At 46.2% G+C, this 21520-nt stretch overlaps 1 protein-coding gene across 13 annotated transcripts in view; it reads right to left on the reverse strand.

Annotated features, from left to right (window-relative positions):
- Positions 1 to 7917: 7917 nt before the first annotated feature.
- Positions 7918 to 21520, reverse strand: part of CELSR1 (cadherin EGF LAG seven-pass G-type receptor 1) — a 159026-nt gene continuing 145423 nt past the window's right edge. For 2 of the 13 annotated variants that reach the window (XM_072032884.1, XM_072032866.1), the window contains exons 26-35: positions 20340 to 20452; positions 18939 to 19018; positions 17503 to 17629; positions 15504 to 15629; positions 14364 to 14458; positions 13710 to 13813; positions 12721 to 12888; positions 12122 to 12364; positions 11565 to 11829; positions 7918 to 9890 (exon numbers count right to left, since the gene is read on the reverse strand). In XM_072032884.1, the coding sequence (XP_071888985.1) occupies positions 9881 to 9890; positions 11565 to 11829; positions 12122 to 12364; positions 12721 to 12888; positions 13710 to 13813; positions 14364 to 14458; positions 15504 to 15629; positions 17503 to 17629; positions 18939 to 19018; positions 20340 to 20452 (1331 nt within the window). In that variant the 3' untranslated portion in view covers positions 7918 to 9880. Of the gene's footprint in view, positions 9924 to 11560; positions 11830 to 12121; positions 12365 to 12720; positions 12889 to 13709; positions 13814 to 14321; positions 14459 to 15503; positions 15630 to 17502; positions 17630 to 18938; positions 19019 to 20339; positions 20453 to 21520 lie in introns of those variants that run through there. The other 11 variants (XM_072032858.1, XM_038184723.2, XM_072032841.1 and 8 more) reach the window with 10 other exon arrangements.

The raw sequence follows: 21520 nt of genomic DNA on the forward strand, positions 1-21520 counted from the left end.
TTAAGCTTTTTAGGTCTTGAAATACTTGGCTTCAGAGGCTTAACTGAGTGGCTATTTTAAAAGGACTTTTCCCGTCCAGAGCAGAGAAAAAGATAACGAGATTTGGGTCACGGAACTGAAAAACCATGACTTTTTCCAGCTAACTGAATAGAAATTGCTCTTGTACCCTGTGAGCATGTTTAAAACCCATGTTGCTGAGTGTATAATGTCTGAAAACTTGCACCCTGAGTGCAGTCTTTTTTCTAAAAGTGTTTGTGTTAAGGCTGGCTTCATGGCTCTCCTGGCTTTCCTCCTTCTCCACTCAATGGACACCGTGGTGGCACCCCTGCCTGTGGCTGGCCCTGCAGAGCTGCAGAATGGGGATGTTCCCACAGGCATCACGATCAAGAGTCTCCTCTAACTCTTTTTTCACCTGAGCAGCTTTTTGGAAAGGTGAGGTGTCGCTCAGGAGTTGTGAAGGGTTTAATTCACACTGCAGCAGCTCAGTATTTGGGGTCTGGCAATAAAAGCACTGGCTCCTGGTGTCCAAGTCAGCTTGTAGGGCTGGAGGCAGATTTTGTCTCTCTGCTTCAAAATTAAATTAGCTGGAAACCGCCACAGGAAACAAAGTTAAATTTTATTTTGGGATAGATCTATCTTTTCAGCATATTTGTAACAACAAAAAAAATAACAGCTTTGGATCTGGTGTCAACATTTGGATTTGTACATCTATACTGAGATTCATCCCTTGTGGACAGAGCGGAGCTCTCCTTGGGATCTAGAGCATAGTAACAGGGCACAAGGCAATAGTTTTAGACTAAAAGGGGAGATTTAGATGAGATGTTAGGAGGAAATTCTTTACTCAGAGGGTGGTGAGGCCCTGGCACAGGCTGCCCAGAGAAGCTGTGGATGCCCCATCCCTGGAGGTGCTCAAGGCCAGGCTGTATGAGGCTTTGGGCAACCTGGGCTGGTGGGAGGTGTCCCTGCCCATGGCAGGGGGTTGGAGATAGATGACCTTTAAGGTCCCTTCCAACCCAAAGCATTCTGTGATTCTATGTTGCAGCCACCTCACTCCAGCAGGTGAGGGGAAGGACCACTGTGAAGATTCACATGAGTTTCAGGGTCCTGCCCTTTCAGATTTAAGCATACAACCTCCTCCTCCTCCACCTTTATTTCCAAAACTGTATTTTCACATCCCTTTTCCATTGCCCCAACAAACAAACCCATTTTCAGCTTGGACACTCCAGCACAGGAAGGTGCAGTGAAGGACTGTGCTGCCGCTTTCCTATGTGGGAAGTCTTTGGGTTCTGTAGCAAGGGACAGCAGAATAAGCTACAAAGGCCTCTCCGTTTTACCAAACAGCCTCTGGGTCAGGCAAATCTGTAAAAGCAGGCCATGGCAAGTGTGCAGCACCCTCTGCTCTGCAGGGATGCCTTCTTCAGGCTGGATCCTCTTTAAAGGATGGAACTGCTACCAGGAGATGGAGCCTTTCCATCTCCCACCTGCTGGTCCTGATACCAATGAGCATTTCTTCAGCTTCTCCAGAGGTCTGGTGAGCTGGAGACCAGGGAATCACTTCTGAATGCAGGAGGCTGTTCAAGGGAAGGGGGCTTATAAGAAAAGCTGGTGTGGAGGGAGGCTAAGGTGTGTGAGCTGGGAGGTTTGGGGCCAGCTGATAGCTCCGTCAGTCAGTACGAGCATGGGTGGAGGAAGTCAGGTTGAGACTGCAGATTTTTCTGAATTTTTCTGAATGCAGATTTTTCTGAACCCAGCCTTAGGTGCTGGGTTCCTTAACTAAAGCCAGATTGTTCAATTTCTCCAAGCAAAGCAAATCAGACAGCCCTGGATACTCCCAAGCCCTCCCCACCACCGCTGCAATACCACCAGAAAACTAAACCTCAAGCCCAACCAGCTATACAAATGAAAAAGTTAGGCTACGTGCCCATAACGAAGCAGGTTTTCCAGTTTTCAGCTTTTGCTGAGCCAGCCATTTCTGTGCATTAAAACCTTTTCTGATTTTAACAGAATTTGGCCAGGACAGCAATGAGAGGTTCACCTAAATCCTCTGGAAGAGGGAACAAAGCTGCCCACGTGCTCCTCTCCCCTGGGGTAGGTGCAGGGAAGGTCCCTGTCTCTGTCTCCCAGTCTGTTGCATGCTCCAGGGCTGATGTGTGCCAGCACAGCGGGGAAATCCTGGGCTGGCCGCTGCTCACTGCAACACACGAGGGTTTCAGCAAGAGATGTAAGGGTTGAACCATCCCTGTAACATTTCTTTTCTTATTTCAAGCAGTTCAGGGAGATTTCCATCTGGAAATGAGTTAGTAGCACAGATCTCTGACCACCCGCACGCCTCAAAGGATGAGTCCCCAGTCCTGCTGCAGCTCCTGCCCGATGGCAACGCTCAGCCACCCTGGTGTGGGTTTGTGCTGCTGGGTGAGGAGCTATATAAAATTGTAAACATCAAAGAAGGGTGGATTATAAATACAAAAAAAAGACAGCAACGTGCCATAACTAGATTTGATGAGGCATCTGGTGGATTTAAGTTTGGTGCTGGATTAAAGGTAGATTTTATTTTAATCTAGTTACTTAAGGTGGAAGGTTTTTTTTGCCTGCACACACATTTATCTATCACTCCTCCCTAGGAGTACGTAAGGACTCTGCAGGTCGTGTCATGCCAGCCAGCTCCATGGCAGAGGAACTCAGCAAATTTGCTGTGTGCAGTGAAAACATGCAATTCATTTATTTTGAGGCCGAAAGGTTTGGCAATAAAGACATGGCTTTAAAACTGGAGATCAATTTTTTATTACACAGAAACAAAGAAAGAACAAATAGACATATATAGAGAGATAAATGTTGCAAAAACTACAGAATCAGAATAGCCAACACTGGGTTAAAATACTAAAGGAGGTGATTTTATGGTAAAAGATTTTAACACTGAACAAGTTTTGCACCTAGCTTTTACAGGAGGAGATAGCAGAAGAAAAAATCTCTGTGAACTGGTTCGCAGCTGGGTGTTAAACTGTATTTAGGTAGCGTGGCCATTTCATGGAGCAGAGACCAGCCACGCTTGGTGTGTGTTGTCTGCACTCAAGGCCAACACCTGTGTTTGAAATGCAGAAAAGAGAATGCGCTCCTTAGAGGGGATGTTTGGAGAGGTGAGGCCTTTAAGGTAGTTCTGTGCCAGTTTGCTCCTTATTTTTCCTGAACCTTTCTATCCGCAACCTCTCCACCCCCAAAATGTGTTCCCTGTGCAGCTGGAAGGGAAGAAGTTAACCACCCAAGGTTTCTTATTTGGTTTGTCCAGTGAATTGAAATGCGTAATAAAATTTACAGATTTTTCTCCAAGTGAAGGTGTGTTGTGCTGGGATGATTTACTGCTTCACCTGGAAACCTGTGCGCTTCACTTGCTCTCCAACACAGCTGGGGCTGCCTCCTACCAGATTTGGTGGGATGTTCCTCACCTGAAGGGAATGAATCCAGGGAAGAGGGATATTTATTTCCTTTAAAGCCAGGTATTCTTCACCTGCTTCAAACATGCAGGCCTTTCAGGAGCTGCTTTTATAACGAATGAAGTTACTGCCCTAGGTTCCTTTTATAAAAAAAAAAAAAAAAAGAAATCTGATGAGCAGGCTCTAGAAGTGCAGCTGTTCTGATTGAAGAGCACTCTCATCTCTGTACCTTCAGGGTGCTTGCTCCATCAGAGCTATTTTATGATGGGTGGCTTACCATGTGCTGTCAACGTGTTCTTACTTCTTTTTCTTTCCGAGTAATCACGCCATGGCAGAATCTGCCTGACTTTCTGTTGCAGACCTCTTGGGCAGATTTGTACCTCGCCCACTAGTGCTGGAGGTTTTGCTGCTTCTGAGCGATTTTATGGGAACCTCTCCTTACTGGTGTGCTGGCTGGTTGAGAATAACCTGGGGCATCCATGCATGCCTAATCTCTGCATTTCTCTCACCCTTTTATTCCTGCCACAGCCATGATGCCGGGGATGCTCTTCCAAGCTCCACCAGGGCACTTGCAGCACCCTCAGCTGTGGTCTGTGTTCATCCCTCACCCTGCATGGCCCTGGAGTCACTCCCGGGCTATAAATCCTTTCACTGCATTAAAAAAATAAAAGTTTATATGTGCACAGAACTTCACATGCTCGTTATTTCCTTGAGTCTGTTGATATCTAACAAAAGGATTTTTTAAAAAACTAAGTTCTTTACTTGGGAAGTGCTATAGCCTTAAAACATAAACAAGATCATTAAAGACATACGTATGAAGAGTTGTTGTTAAATGACCGAAAGCAAGAGGTTTTCCTACATGCTAGCCAAAGAGGCTGGCATTTTTGCAAGCTGTTATATTTGTAGGGAAAAAAAAAATGACAAAACAACCCTATAAGAAATTAATTCTGGAAACAACCCAGCTGGACACACAGCAACTATTTTAATGAAAAAGGGTGGCAGCACCTGGAAAGCTCCAGCTTTGAGTTCATTTCTGTTTCCCGAGTGGATCTGACTTAAAATACTGGCTTTGCACAGGTCCAGATGGGCTCCTGAAGCTGTAGCCTGTGTGGATGGGAGAAGGGGTTCCACTTTTCTCTCTTTTTATTTCTTTTCCTTGCCCTGGCAGCCTTTCAGGGCTTGCTGCAGAAGAATTGCTCTTGGGTGGGTTTCCACCCCGATTTCCAGCAGCCCATGGGTGGCACTGGGTTTTCCGAGCTGGGCTCCCTGCTGAGCACCCAAATGGAGGTGGCTGGGCCCAGCTCTACCCGTGCCACATCTCCTGGCTCAGCTCCAGGCTTTGACTGCCTTCACCATCTCACACAGGCAGCAGGCACCCTTCAGGTACAGAAAATATGCTCAGGGTACATCAGAATTGTGGCCAGCAGGGCGAGGGAGGGGATTGTCCCCTCTGCTCTGCTCTCATGAGACCCCACCTGGAGCCCTGTGCTCAGCTCTGGGGCTCCCAGAACAAGAAGGATGTGGATGTATTGGAACAAGTCCAGAGGAGGGCCATGGGGATGATCAGAGGGCTGGAGCACCTCTCCTGTGAAGAGAGGCTGAGGGACTTGGGGTTGTTCAGCCTGGAGAAGGCTCTGGGGAGACCTTACAGCAGCCTGCCAGTGCCTAAAGGGGGCCTGCAGGAAAGCTGGGGAGGGACTCTTTGTCAGGGATGTAGTGACAGGACAAGGGAAAATGGCTTTAAACTAAAAAAGGGCAGACTTAGATTAGGTGTTTGGAAGAAATTCTTCACTGTGAGGGTGGTGAGGCCCTGGCACAGGCTGCCCAGAGAAGCTGTGGATGCCCCATCCCTGGAGGTGCTCAAGGCCAGGCTGGATGGGGCTTTGGGCAACCTGGGCTGGTGGGAGGTGTCCCTGCCCATGGCAGGGGGGTGGAATTGGATGATCTTTAAGGTCCCTTCCATCCCAAACCATTCTGTGATTTGAAGTAATATTTGGGTGTGAGGAGCAGATACCCCGGGTGACTCCAGGCCCCACCAGAGGACCTGCAGCAGCTGCTGGCTCTGGCCAAGAGGACAGACACAGGCCTGGCACAGAGCCCCAGAGGGGGCCCTAGGGACTCTTAGAAATACTTTTGTATTTCTAAGTAAGTAATTGTAAGTATTTCCAAACCACTAATGAGTTAACGTGGGCTCTGCAACACACATCAGACTAATCTAATTTTCTTCTTTCCTGCGGTGCCTGGCGTGTTGGACAAAGGAGCAGCAGCAGATGGGACACGTCTTCAAGGAAAGCCTTTGATACTGCCCGGCACCATGTTCCCTCACACCAAACACAGGCAGTGAGGGCTGATGTTATTCGATATGAGGTAGGTGCAAAACTCTCTGGGCAAGAGGGGATGTTTTACAAGATCCCTCTTGGGCTCGGTTTTATGTGGTATTTTCATTCACGGGCTGGAAGATGAAATGGAAGGTAGCCTGTAAAGTCTGCAGATGTTGCCAAAGGACTCCAGGCATCCTCACAGACAGGATTAAGATTCAAAAGGAGTATGAGAAACTGGAGAATGGATCCAAAATCAAGAGGCTGAAATGGAAAATGAGAACAGTGCGAATTGCTTCTTACGGGGAGGGAAGGCGGACTGCCTAAGTGCAAACTGGGCCATAAAGGCGAGGCAGGAGAACAGCATTAGGGCTGCGGGGCCCAAATGCATCCCAGCCTGGCCCTGTCTCTGCTGGCTATTGGCAGATAGATTGGGATTGTCATTTAGGACTTTTAAGAACGTGTTAGACAAATGCACACGCGTATTTGATTCTGGGTTGTTGGAGGGGGCTGAGCTATGTCAGCTCTTAGGTTACTTCAGCCTTATCGTGCCGTGTTTCTCTCACTGGTGCATCTTCCAGACTCTTTCTTCCTGCACTTTGCTTAGGGCAAAATCTATTTTTTTGGCTGTTGGTAGGCCTGCCTCTCACATTTTGTGGGCAGCTCTGATCTCTTTTGTCTCCCTTCTATTTCGAAAAAGGATGCTTTAGACCTGGGAAGAGATGGAAGAAGGGCAAGAAGGAAGGCTAAACATGAGTTAAGACCATTTCCTTGCTGCTTGTGACTGAATCAGGCAAACCATTGTGCACCAGAAGTCTCCATGGGTCCAAAAGCAGTAAGACAATTATTGGGAGCTTCAGAGCTGCAGCTTGCTGGGGGCTCAGCCCCTGCTGGGGTCTGTGGACCCTGTGGGGCCACCTCACTGTGTAACAGGTCTGTGATATTCCTCTTTTCCTAAACATCTGCTGTTGGTTGGTGCTGGAGACAGGACCCTGGGCTGTCCCATACCAGTCCTGCTGATGTGAACGCCTGGGTCTTTTTTAATGTTCTTCTGCAGAAAAGTGGGCTTTGAGTAAATGAGAACAAACAAGTCCACCAAAAGTGACCTTGTACAATAAAATCTAAAAACGGTTTCCCTTTGGGCTAATTGCTTGGGTTTGTTTAATGGTTTGCAAATCAAAGCTCCCCATCTTTGATTTTGCCCCTAAATCATTCCAGTAACCACTCTCTCTCCCCCTGACCTCACACGCTGCCAGGTTATTGCCTAATGTTTAGGAACACTTACAAAAAAGCTGGATGATATTGGGAAATACTTTATTTCCAGAACGCTGGCAGATGCTTGCAGGTCCCTGCTGTGCCTTTAATGAAGAAGACCTGCACAACAGCCTAAAAAGCATGAGCAAGACACTGGCTTAGTGCTAGCTGGGTTAAGAAAGCCAAGAATGGAGCCAACGAAGTCAGAAAAGGTTCTTGTCATCTCAGGCTTGCATTGGCTCCCCTGCCATGTCCAAACTCAGGGTCTGCCATAGCATGGGATGTTTGCAAGCAGATTTTTCCCCTCCATGGAAACTGGGTGAACAAGAAGCCAAGGTTTGGCTTGGGTGGATGTCAACGCACCGATGTCCTGGGGTTTCATCAGTGCAAATTCTGCAGGAACAAGGAATGTGCTTGGTAAAAGAACAAAAACCAAACCCCCAAAGAAAACAGAAGCCCCCAAACCCAGCCTTCCTCCCAAACTAAGACCCAGCCTCATGGTGAACTTAGAGCACTGCAAAAGAGGACTGCGAAGGCTTTTCCAGAACCGAGTGAGTTTAATGCCTGTCTGACGCAGAGCAGAGCCTTCTGCGGTGCTTCAGGAAGAATGGGACACAGGCTCTGCTCCTCGCAGCCCAAACCTGATGCCTGGTGCACATCAGGGGCACCTGATTGTAAGACAGTGGTGGGGATGAAGCTTTCAGCCTCTGCTTCCTTGGGAAGATCAATGGGTGCCAGCCCATCTCCCCTCCTGCTACTTTGTAAATCCCTAAAAATGCCCCTTGGGCCCTCAGCATCCATTCGGCACTGAAAATAAACTCCAGAAGTTCAAAAAAAAATCTTAATTTATTGTAAATTCTCCTTTCATCTGTGCTGCAATTCCAGTGTTCTGCACATTAATAAATACACATTTGTTAAAAAAAAAAAAGAAAACAAAACCAAAAAACCTCCAGTGTCTAATCTGCCATAAAGCTTTAAAAAAGTCATAAAAATAGGTTTTAATTTTTTTTGTCATTAACACAACTGACCCTCCTTTACTGCAACAATTCTGATCAAAATAAGAACTACCTACATCTCACTGGGACAAAATATACATACACAGATGTGAAAACAACTAGCAGGGGCTATACACAATGCCTGAGCACACAGCCAAGTGTCAGGCACCTAAAACATTCAGAACTTTTTTGTCAGCCAGAAAATTTCACACAGCACGTTGCAGAATTTGTACAGGACCAGTACCCTTCCTCCCCCTCCCTTCCCAAAGACATTTCCTAAATGCATTTAAAGGTGCATAGGGATGCGACAAAACCCAGATTGCTCTACATTTGCCTTTTTTTGTTGTTGTTTTGTTTTTTCCTGATCTTCTGCGTTCTATTTAGGGTGATTTTCTGTACCTTCCCTTTCACATATGCACTCATACATGAGCTGGTATTTTCCCAAAGGGCTGCTCTGGAGCGCGGGGAGCTCCTGAGAGCCCTGGTGGTCACGGCCGTACCATTGAACGTGAAACCTGAATCCTTCCACGTGCTTTTGGACACACCAGGAAGGCCAGGGATTTCTCAGACAGCTGGGAAATGAAGCCTGGCCATCCTTCCAGCCTCGTGTTTCTGCTTTGATTAGCAATGTGCTGACTCCAGAGGGAGAGAAAGCAGCAGTAAACTAAAATGTCTGCTCCTCGTGCAGAACCTGGGAGGAGGACCCTCTTCTCGGGAGGCTGTTTTGTCCCTGAGCCAGACCAGCAGTGTCCGAGAAACCCACTCCACAGCTACACCACTTGTTTTCCTCTTCTTGCTGTGGGAAATATTGGTTTAACTTCTTCCACGCAAGGACTGTGTTGAAATCTTAAGACTAAGACATAACTTATTTTTAGCCCTGAAGTTCAGTTTCTGAACATTTCAATGCACTTGAGAGAAGAGGCCAAAACACCCAAAAAAAATTAAAAAAAAAAAAACTTTTTTTTTCTTTAGTTTTAGAAGAGGTTATGAAAAAAAACATACTGTGTCCTTAAAGTCTTCCAAAATCTGTCAACAAAACTTATAAATTATGTTCCTGGATTTAGAAATAATCTTTACTGTCTTATTTTGAAAACTGCATTGCATCCTAAGGTGGTTTCCATGCAAACGCCAGTTACTTTATCAAATGCCAAATTCAAGTAAGATTGTGCAATGTTTATATAAAAAATATCAAAAACTCTTTTAATCAATTTCCTATTATCAAATTGAGAAGATCAGTATAAATGTAAAATATACAAAGGAACTTTTTCTTTAGCGTCACCATACAAAATATATAAAAGTATCTACACTTTATATATATATATATATATAAAGGATTTTTATTTTTATTTTCTGAAGACGACGTGTCCATGGGGGGCTGGAGAGAGATGCTGGCATAGAAACTAAAGGACACTTGTTGGGATATTCCTCCCCAGAGCCCAGCACGCCGAATGGTTCACGCTGTAGCTGGAGAAAAGTTCGCGAGGGGCATCTCCTGGTGCTTGCCTTGAGGCGGACGGGTTGTCTTCCTGTAGGTCCACTGCAGTAGCTTGTTTTTTTCTCCCCAGCAGCTGAGCAGCTCCTGCAGCACTGTCCACACCGCAAGAAGGAGCTCAACCCTTGCTGAGAATCCTTGGGGGAATCCTTGGGGCCGTTTCCATGCTTTTTGGCACAGGTTCGCGTCACGTGCGGCGTGATCACAGAGCGGCCCCATCACGGGCAGCTGGGCACCGTGCCTCCGCTGCGAGCAGCCAGGAGTCTGCCAGAGCATGAAACCACGCGGGAGTCAGAGCCATCTTCGTCCTCCTGGCTGTGCGGAGACGCCGGAGAAGTCCGAGGTGGCCAGGCAGTGACCCTGCAGTGAGGAGTCCAGAGCTCGCAGCAGCACTCACGGTTTCCTGATGGTTCAAATTGAAGTTTCGTTACTGCCTCTGTTAGTGGGAAGAAGCAATCATGCAGGCTTGGGGTTAGACAGGCACAGGCAAATAACTCCGCCCCAATCTACTTCATCCCTTTTCGTAAGGGCTCATGCTCTGTGAAATTACTAAACATCCCCAGGGGATGCTGCCCTTGAGGAGCATTATTTACAGGCAATACCCAAGAGATGCACTATTTAGAGAGAACTTTACTGAGTGCTTGTGTTTGGCTAATGCTTAGGTGAAGATGTGAGGTTCACACGAAACCTTGCAAGCTGTTAGAAGCCTGGTATTTCAGACAGGTTCATGCATTCTGCTGTCAAACAGTTTTACCGTATGCAAAAGGTGCAGAGAACAGAACAGCTGTTTAGGACACCAAGCTGGCTAGCTTTTCCCCAGTACAGAACCTATTACCTGGTAGCAGCAAGCAGTTATTGCTTGTTAAAGACACCTCTGTTTCCTGGCTAACCAGGAGATATTCAGCAGCCAGTCCCCAGCAATCCAAATTTCTGTAGCAAGCTGGGAATGGTCTGCACACCCTAGAACAGCAATGGGTGTCTAACACCTGATGTTAGAGTTAAAGATGGGTGAGAAATTTTCTCTGTGTTTGGAGAAGGAGTGAGCCTATTATTTGTGCTAATAAAGGGAAGACTGTGTGTGTAAAATGTTTACACGGACTTTACTTAAGGCCGTCCTTGCTTTGAATGTGAAAACTGTGATGAGTAATGAGGTTTCTGAGGACACCCTTTGGTTGGAAGCTTGCTCAGCCTTTTGTTGGTGTTTGATTTCATTTGGAACAGCAAATACTCACTCTGTGCAGTGGGTGGGAATCACACGCCTGCTAATTTAGGGTCAGTGGCTCGACACGACACTTCTCTCTGCAGCCACTGGATCTCACACCCAGGTAACACCCCCCCTCCTGCTTGGCTGGATCTCCCCATGTCCCCCCCAGGCTCACCCCACAAAATGCTGAGCTTCCTCTGGGTCCTGCTCACTCGTGTCTTGCCCCTGCCTGCCCTCCTCCAGCAGCCTGCTGGACACCCAACACACCTCTTGCTGGACACGCACTGAGAAATGCTGCTCTGTGTTTGCCCTGCTCTGATCCTCCTCCTTGGGTGCCTGCTCCTGGCCATGTTATCATTAGTTGCACCCCATTAGTGACAGATCCCTAATGGCCCCAAACACCCTCCTTGCTACAAAATGGTAGAATTGGTGAAAAAGAGGGGAAAAGAGTGCTCCGTTGGTCCAAGGCGTGTGAAGATGAGAGGCTGGGAGCACAGAGGTGGAAGCAGGAGGCAGCCCTGAGCAGAGCACTCCTGAGCAAGCCCCACACCAAGGAGCTGGGGCAGAGCTACGTTCCTCACGCCACTGTGCCAGTAATAATCCAGTTTGCCAGTTCAGAGCACACCAGGGTGACTGGTGACAGGTTTCTATCATGGCACCTTGCCTGTGATACCCATTTTTGGCTTTCTCGTCAGTAAAACACTGTGGTGTGGGGACGTGGTGTGGGCAAGCAATCAGCAAGGCCACTGGTGAAGGACTCAAGTGCAGTCCCCAGGCAAAATCCTTGCTTGTTTGGGATTTTGGGGCTGGAAAGTGGAGGGAGAGGCCAGAACCATGGGAGCTCTGCCAGGGCATCCTAGTCGTGGTACTTACTCTGAGTCTGAGGTCTCAGCATGTCCTGTTCCCACGTGGACATTCATGGCCATGCCGTTGAGCTGATCTCGAGACTGCTCCCTCCGAGCGTTTTTTACTGTCACCCCCGAGTCCGAAGGAGAGCGGACCCCATCGTTGGTCCCCAGGGAAGTAGTCCTGGATGAGATCGTGGTCTGGTTATAATCCGACAGCTTTTCCCGCAGGCGATTCTTCATATTCTTGTCCATCAGAGGGGGAGGGTAGGTGACTTTGTTCTTTAAGATGCCTGTTACAGAAGAGAGGGAAGAATCAGAATTTTGAAATGTATCAGTAAATTCATTTAACAAGCTGAACGCATCCAAAAAGTGACATTTTATAGTTCTTAATCAGAATTCTGCTTTGCCCCTTTATTTCTAAAGCAAAAGATTAGACTTCACCAGCTGCCTACTAGCTTTAGTTGGTTACACAGGTTGAAGCCATTTGGAGATTGCTCTTTCCCCGTGCAGTTACTGCATTAACTGATGCTCATTAACGCCCCAGCCTCCCAGCATGCTGCGAAGTGGTGCTGGCCACCTTACCTTTCCTCTGCTCTGGCTGCTGGTTATTCTGGTGGGACAGGGGCCTGTTCTCCTTCTGCTGCCCTTCATTCTCTTTATCCTGTGGCGCTTCGTTGTTGTGGTTCATCTGGTTTTCCCTGTGGAGCTCCACGTTGACCTTGGTCTCCACTTTGAGTTTCTGCTTGCCGCTGGGGTCCTCGCTGTCACTGGCCGTTATGCACTCTGTGGGCCAATAGGGTTTCACATGATTGGGAAGGGTATCGACTGCAATGCAAAAAAACACTAGCTCGAAAACCACTGTTTGATAGGCTTTCGCGGTCACTGCCCAGCCTGTCTCATCTCCTGCAGCTGGGGAGTGGCTGAGTGCCAGACCAGAGCAATGCTTTTGATGATCTTCACTGGATTACACTCCTCTGGGGTGCAGCAAACCCCCAAAAACACTTTTGTCAGGATAAGAGGGTGTCCCTGCGAGGCTGCTGGCAGTCTGAGAGGTGTGAGACCAATCTGCCCTCCCAGTTGTCCAGGGATGGCAATCCCTCGGGCTCCCTGGGTGGTTTCACCTACTCTAAAGCTATTTTAAATAAAATACACCCATTGCTGTTCCCTCCCACCAGGAGTACCTTTAGGTGTGCTGTGGAGAGGGCCACGCTCATTATTTTTGGAAGTGGATGTGTTCCACTTTTTCTCCGGCTCAAGCCCGTCTTCCTCGCTGTCCGATGAATGGGAGGAGGCGTAGGAGCTGCTGTGTTCGTCGAGGGACAGCTCGCTGTCAGAGTCCGAATCATGCTCTACAAACATGGAAAGGAGGAAATTGAGCAATGAGAGGGTGAGCAGGAGCTGGACACGTCCGTCTGATGGACGCAGGAACACAAAGACAAGGCAGGCGTCTGGTTTAGGGCACACCAGGGATGAGCACTTCCAGCCATGGGTGTTCTCGGGATTAACTCACAAGGTCTGTGGCATCCACCTAAGGAATTACGGAAGCACACTGCTCTGCTCAGCTAATGGGCAGGACCCTTTTTTCTGCAAGGGGGCTGCAGAACAGAACGGGGATACTTTTTTCACTAGTCAATACACAGAACAGCAGCTCCACAGCATCTCAGTCAACACAACACGCAGACAGAGGTACCTAAAAATATCAGGAAATCTGCAAATGCACTCTTAAATACTGCTACAAGGCAACAAAATTTAACATCAAGACCCCGAATGAAAGGAAACCAGCCAAGAGACAGCTCTCATTTTCTTGTACAAAACACATAGCTGTAAAAGAGGATATTGCCTCAAGGTCTCAAACATGAAAAGATGTCCAATTAAAAATCAAGAGCAGCAGCGCATAATTCGTGAGAAAGAAGAGGGACGCCAGAAACCGTCAACAGTTGTGACAGCTGTCAGCTTAAAACTGAGCCATCACAAGAAGCAGATAGATATAATTCCATTCCAGAATTCCCTGGTAAGGCAACCACTGCACAGCTCGTTATGCCAACAGCACAAGGGGAACGAGGCACACCGAGTCAGAGTAACTGCTCCTCCTTTTACAGAAGCTTTTGAAAAAAGTGCTGAGAAGGAAAAGGTTCACAACTGGGTCAAAGCATTTTAAAGAAATTCTTACCATTGGATTTAGAAGGATTCCTATGAAAAATGGAGGAATCCGCTTCAGTCTGACCAGCCCTTGCTTGACTTGAGGATCCACTGAGCTTATGAGCAGCATCATCCCTTAGAGAATAAAAACAGGGGACAACTTTCTTGGTCACTTCACTGTTCCTAACAACAAGGCAGACATGCAGATGAGATTCTTCTGGTCACAGACAGCTGCAGCACATGCTAATTAACCTGTGCTTAACTGATTGTCAGGGTAGGTACTTTCACAGCAAGACAGGTTATGTCTGCCTTTGGAGACATGAATTGCACCCTGAAAAAGCCTGATGTTAATAAGCCAAGTCCCACTCCTTGAGACACATCTGTGTTTTACCAGGCAAGCAGCACAGCCCAAATAGTTAACACAATAGCCACGTTAACCACTGCACTACTGGAAGTCCCCACTGAAGATGCATGCAAAAGAAAACACACAAAAGTAAATGACAGTCGCACAAAGCAGAACGGTTACAACATAAAACAAGATGCACTTGAACCAAAACATTTCTGTTTGGCTTTTTCTTTTCCACAAGAGGAATGAAAAGGGAAAGGCAAGCACCTGAAAGCCATGCACCTGCCACCTGATTACCTGAGAATATAAGCAAGGTAGCTATTGTGGCTCTTGGCTGACCTGACGGTGCTTTCTAGGGAGACAGTGGATTCCCCAAGGGTTGTGCGATACATATTTGGCTCTTCTATGTATGTGTTGTTACAGTTCAGAGATCGCTGAAGGAGAAAAAGACACAAAGGAGTAGTGAATGACAAGAAGAACTTGTTTAAACAACATAATGCAGTGGATTCCTAACCTTCCCAGGCAGACCTCTCTGTTCAGCAGGGCACACTGACAGGGGCAGAGTGCAATGCTCAGCACTGATGCAGAAGCTCGAGCCTGAGATCTGTAATTTATTTTCTTTCTTCAGAAGTTTTGTTCAAAAGACTCAGACCACCCTTCCATATCCCTCCTCTCCCACAATTGATGTAACCAACTGTAGAGTGTCGTGCCTCAGAAATGGAGTTGGTGATGGTCTCCTTCAGCTTATTGCTTCTGGTGGCCTGCTGGGCACTGGGCACTGTGTGCCTTTATGGCAGAAAGATTTGAAACGTGACTTGAGACTCTGCTATGAGCCATTGAGGACATTGGAGAGAAAGCCTGCTAATTTTTGTATTGTTTAACTCGAGTCCACATGTTTCATTAACATTTCTGCAAGCAGATGGGTAATCAGATCAAAGCAAGAAAATCTCCTTTCAATGTTTTTCACCAGGGTCTGTGGGCTCAAGCCCATGATCTGATCCTATTTACTAGTGTAGATGCCACCAGGTTTGCAATAAAGTTGGAGGGGTAACCAGTTACTTCGATTTACAAGTTTCAGACTGTCCATTATACAAGTCAACATGACTATAACCAGAACAGTGCAAGGACCAAAGTGATTCAGCACACCCCATATACACTTTCTATGGTCACTTTCTTTGAATTTTGCAAGAATAAAAATAATCAATTCCTACTGAAAGTCCACATTACCCATCAAAAGCCTCAAAGGAACCAAGTGGTTTTTGATGCCAAGGAAAAAAAAAATCCCTCTCAAATGTTTTAACTGAAGCAGTAATCAAAACTTTGAAAGAAGCCATCAGTAATCTTTGTAAAAGTCACTTAAATAAATCAGACAATTCGCTTAGTTATGGACAAGCCACCTGCAAGTGCATTTTTGGTAACTTCTACCAGCATGAAGGAAGTTCTTTTCCTTTTTTTTTTTTTTTTTTTTTTTTTCCTTACAGTTAATAATGTAGCTCTTGTGGCAGTGGAATCATCTGGAAGAGGTTTCTTGCCAGTTAAAGTGTTCTTCAAATGCTTCCTGACTTCTTTGTTAAACACGCAGTGGAAGAAGAAAATGAACAGCCCCTGGATCATTTCAGAGAAAGGAAGAACAAATCTAAATGTTTCAATACTACCAAACTGCAGATACAAATAGGTATTAGAGCACAGTCGTTTTGAACCAACCCCTGTCAGTGATTTCAATAGCAATAACTATTTCCTGCCTTTGACTGAAATAGCATTGACGGATCTCCTAGGGCTTCTTCAATATTTGCTTCCATGTTTAAATGTGCATCAAGGGCCTTGGAAAATATATACAATGATGTATTCCTCCAGGATTTACAGAGCAGAGCTCATGGTAGGTCTCACCCTGCCCCGTAGTTTGGGAAGAAACATTTTTCTCAATATGTCCAGTGAGGACCTCAGTGTCCCACTGATGGACATTTCAGGGAGTTTCAGGGCTGTACATGCACTAAGATTTTAGAGCTTTTAACACTGATGATGAGACAAAATCAATAGCAACACATCAAAAATGAAAACCTCTGGCAATGGGGAACTTCTGTGGTAGGTGTCCTTACTGCTCTTGCTAAGAGAACCTTAGAAAGCTTTGTAAGACATGGAGAGGTACTGGGGGCGGAGAGGTCCCAACTTTTGTCCCCATGTTCATCCATTCAGCAATATCTCAAGGAGGGAAAACTGCCCAAATCCCCAGGACTGGGCAGCTATTGGCCCGCCAGGAACACCCAAGGATAATTTTCTTTGGGGGTGGGGGACATGCACGTGTATGTTTTCAGATGTATTTGCTCTGAAGGAATTCATGCAGCTGCCAAATGGTTATCAATTGTGGTAGGAGATATAGTTTATAGAAGCCAATCACTCATGAAGTTGCAGCTGTACCAACATCACAAGATGCCTGCATTTCATGACTTCAGCCAAAGCAATTGACTTAGAGTAACTTTAAACTTCAAGTTCACTTTCTAAACATTCAATCAAATGCAATCTTAGTTGGCATTAGCACTTGGGGATTATTCATTAATAAAACTCACATAAATGTCTCTTTAAGTTCAAAGAAGGTAATGACGTGAAATGCCACATACCACTGTGCCTCTCTGGGCAAATTTGGAGAATTCCAGCTGCTGGCTTTCCTACTTCTCATCAGGTTTATATTTAATTTAATTTTATCCTAGGCTCGTGGTTTTACAGCTTGAGTGGGTATCTTTATTTCAGAGCACACCAGTTGCAGTGGCAAAATATCCTTCCTCCAGGCTGGTCCATCTGATGTGCTTCCAGGGCATGGACAAGCATGGGAGAAGACCCACCGGGCTTCTTTTCCTTCTTGGTTGCAATTTGTGGCTGTTGTGCTGCAACCAACAGGAATGGCCTGCTAGCAGCAGCTGTTTGAATATTGCAGGCACTTGCCAGGACAGTTTCTGCCATCCTTGGTCATTTTCAAGTCATGACTACATGACTTTGTGTCTACTTCCATGCCAGGTCTCCTACAAAAACTGTGTTCTGCATCTTCAGTCAACAACTGTGCACACCGGGACAAGTGATCCAGTAAATCCTTAATACGAGTTGTGTTTGGAGATCATTATTTGACTCATTTTCTTAAACAGTAACTTACTTTGTGGAAGCAACAGGATGACTGTTAACTGTAAGCATGCAGAAGACAGTAGCAAAGATTTTCCCTCTGGGAAGACAGAGGTATAATTGCCTACTGTTATTCATCTGTCACAGGTTACAATATTAGAGCACTTATCTTACAATGACTGAAAGTGAGAGATGCAATTACTGAAAGTGATGACTTTGGTGAAAAGAACCCTCCCTTTGAGAAAAGAGACCAAAAATTGTGCTTAACATCTTAACAACATCTCAGTTACCAAATTAGCCAATGTTTACCCGTTTTGGGGGCACAGCAGTGCACTCAGTGAGGTTTGCCCCTGGCAAAATGCTAACTTACCTGGAGGCAGCTGAAGATGGCAAAGAGATAGTGAAACGTCATGACATCGCTGTTCACTGCCATCAGCCCCAGCAGCCACGTGGCGCTGATGAGCAGCAGGAGCAGGAATGCTGTCCGCAGCACGGAGCTGTAAAGCACACAGGGGGTTTGCAGCATGAGAGGAGACATGAGGAAAGCCCAGCTTCCCAACAGGGGTGGGACCACGTGGAAGTTCAAGTGCCCTTTCCTCCCTGAGAGCACACACAGACATGGTGAGGAGCACGCCTACAATTTGGGATCTAGAAGGGCCCTTTGGGCAGTGCCCACCAGCCCCCTGTTCCCAACTCCCTCCTTATGCTCAGTGACTTCAAACATTCGGGTGATAAAAAAGGTGATTTTTTTTGTCTGCTTCCAAGGTTTCCTTCAAACAAACATGGCTGTTCGCCAAGCCCTACGGTTCAGTCTTGTTGACTGTGAGGAAGAGATGTGTGGGGTGAATGGTCAGGTCCTTCTCATTTCTGCTTGTTGAGTCCACCTTCACATTCTTTCTCCACGTTACAGCCCACGGCTCTGGATTGAGAGCACTCAGGGGAGTATTTGTTTGCTTAAAAGCATTATTTCCACAGGCAATTGCAAAGGTTGGTCACAATTCCAGTGGCAAAAGTTTTGTGTTATGAGTAAAATAGCTGCTATTAAGTAGCAATTACACTCCATTTGTTTAGGAAGGTTTAAAAAAGAAACTGAAAAAAAATCACCTGACAGCCGATGCTGAGTAAATAGCTTGAAGAAGCCTTCTGTAATCTCATTCAGCTACCTGTTTGGAAACAGGGGCTGTCTTGCCACTAGCTAATCGCATTATAGCTCGCATGTAAATTCTAAGCTTTGGGCAAAATCAGAGTTAATGGGAACAGGCTGCCAGGACAGCCTGGAAAGGTGGCAGGTTTCAGCTTGTGGGCTTTCTGCTCATCCCACGGGGAGCAGACTGGGGGTGGAGGCTGGTTCTCAGCACAGGAGCCTCAGTGTGTCCCTGCCTGACACAGCTGGTTATCCTGGCATTCATCAGGGAGACCTTTCTGAGCCACGGGTGGCCACAGGGAGACCCAGAATTATGCCTACCAGGAAATGCCAGGGGTGAGGTGAAGGGACAGTGTAGTAGGGAGTATGATGAAAGCCCTGGAAGACTGTAATGGCACCACACAGAGACTGATCCTTTCTCTCTTCCCTCTCTTCTCCTGCCTACACTTGTCAGCAGTGCATAGCACTGTGGTGGTTTTACACCAAGGGTACCCAGGGATAGGTGCTGGTAAAGAAACTCAATCGCCTCTGCCAATGCAGACTGGCTCCTTTTCCAAATATCTTACTTATTCCAACCCCAATGCCTGCTTTTAAGCAATTCTGTCCCTTTCTTATTCTTGGCTGGATTTTTTTTTTCTACAGGTTTTTGAACCCCAACTTACATGACTCCAGTTTTTTCAAATGAACGTTGCCTTCGTCTGCACGATGCTTTCATTGCTAGTATGAAGATGACAGTGTTTATCTGAAAGGGAAATTGAAATAACAGCATGGGTTCTTTCTCTTATTTTGTCAGAGCTCAGTTTTCAATGACAATAGAATTTTTATCCTAACATGAGTTTGTGGTGCCAAGAATATTTTTCCTTTAATTTACATGTCTCTTCCAGTTCCAAAATTCATCCTGTTTCAAGCCAACATCAGTCAAGAATGTCCTGGGACTCAGCCTGGCTGAAACACAGTAAGATTGCTTGAAGGCTTGAATGAAACAAAACCTAAAGAATAAACTCAAGAGTGGCTGTTCTTGTCCAGACCAGAGTCCACTCGCCCAGCATCTTGTTTCTGCTGGGACCAAAGCAGAATATAAGAATTTAATAACAGGGTTTGATGATAATTCCTCAGAAAACCCCTCCAGCCTCTGCTGATTTCTAGAGATGGGATACACTCGGTGGGGTGTTTGTACTTAATCACTCATGATGAATAGTGATGCTGTGAATTTGTTTAGTCACTTCCTGAAAACATGCAGAGCTCCACCATCGCTATCACCTGGTTTCTGGGAGTTTCTAACTCACCTCCCTGTGGAGCGATGGTGTAGCTCATCCTGTTTGTTCTGAACCTGCCATCTCCTGCTGTTTGTGTTGGAAAAGACAAAACAATTGGCTCCATAGTTTACATTTTCCAGGCTACCACTATTACAGACTTCTCCCTGTCCCCTTCCCTGCAGATTTCTTCTCTCGAGGCTGAAGGTTCTGTTCAACTTATATGCTCCTCCAGCAGGGGCTATCTATCCCCTGTCTCTGATAACTCACAACCCCAATCCACACTGCTTCCAGGTCTACTTTGTACTTACTGCATTCAGGAGACCAGAACTGCACTTGGTATACAAGACACAGTCACATGGATATTTATCTTCTGGTGATCTGTTACTGAGAGAAGTTTTGAGGGAGACAAACTCCAGCCAATTCTTTAGAGTTCCTGACTTACGACTTATTTAATATTTCTTTAGGACCTCTGGATGAAGTGACTTGTTATAGCTCGTTCTGTTGACTTGTTTTATAAGCTCTTTGACCAACAATTCAAACATGGAACAAGGCAAATGTGAAAAAATAAGCCTCTTTCTAGCCACAGAGATATTTATCAACAATCTTTGCACTGGCAAGTAGCCCTCTAATTTCCAGTAGCTTTGCTTAGCTCCTGTCTTATCTCTTCAAGCAGAAGATGCAAACTCGAGCACATTTGCTTCAAACTTAAAGAATACTCTTGCTTTATGACTACTGGTTGACAAAACATAAAAGAAGAGGTAGTAGTAGGGAAAAGACAGTTCAGGATGCCAACTCCACCATACTTACAACTACAACGATTACGATGGGTCCAGCAAAACTCCAGATCAGGGTGTCATGAACAGACAGCCAGCAGAAATCAGGGTTCCCATAGCCTTGTGGATCCAGACCAACAGCAAGCCCTGAGTCACAAGATGGGGAAAAAGGACATCAGAAATGTGCTGGTGAGATCTTTTATACAACCAGGCACAGCAGTAACATTTTGAAATCACCGTCCAACAAACAGAAGGGTAGTGGCAAGATGTGTTCAGTAGGACAGTCTGGGAAGTCAAAGTCAAGACAAGCATTGAAATAAAACTTTTGTAAACCAAAACCTTTACACTGGTCATCCCATTCCAAATGACACCATGAACATCCCACATCACATGAGTTTTGCCTATCAGAATAAAGCCCAGCTACATAAAAACTGCAGTAAATGCAGGTCCCAAGTTAATCCTGTTCCAGCACAATTTTATAGTCATATTCACACAGAGCGACGAAGCCTTCAGGGTGAATGACAAGCAGAGGAATTTCAATAAGCCTGTGCAGTAGAATGACATGAATCATAACCGAGGAGATGTCTATACTACAAAAAAAGTGCATTCTTAACTGCTGTGAGCTTACTGTCACTAAAATAACACCAGAGACAAAGGAACTTGGGAACTCACGGGATTTAACTGCTTGAGCTCAGGAGCGGAGGCTGAGACTCCTTCGGAGCCAGGTGAGTGCTCACCTCACCTTGCTTTCAGCACTGCTTGAAATGGAGTTTGGTGATGCCCTCAAGGCAATTGAGTTAAGAACACACCTTTTATTGTTTTGTTTTTCAAAGCCTGGATATTTCCTGGGGATTCTCAGAGTCCAACCTCCACCTACTGGTTTGCTGTGCCCTCTGATTTTGTGACCTACACCTTGTGCCCATATGGCAACAGGCCAGGATTTCTGCTTTTGACCTGCAAAACACTGCGGAGTTCCTCCTTCTTCAAGAGGCAGAAATTGATCCCTGTGAAGCCTTTGGCCAATGCCATATGGTAAATGGCTGCAGCCTGTTGTTTGGGCACTGGGGCACCTACTGAGCTGAGCGCATGCCCTGACTCAAGCAGGCGTCCAAGGTTCACGGCAGTGCCCTTCTCCATAACGAGGATTCATGCGTATTAATAAACACCTTTTGGACCTGAAGCCTGTGTGCTTTGACAAAAAGACACCAAAAAAAA

This window comes from Anas platyrhynchos, chromosome 1, assembly GCF_047663525.1.
Source record: "Anas platyrhynchos isolate ZD024472 breed Pekin duck chromosome 1, IASCAAS_PekinDuck_T2T, whole genome shotgun sequence".
In the NCBI taxonomy this organism is placed as follows: domain Eukaryota; kingdom Metazoa; phylum Chordata; class Aves; order Anseriformes; family Anatidae; genus Anas; species Anas platyrhynchos.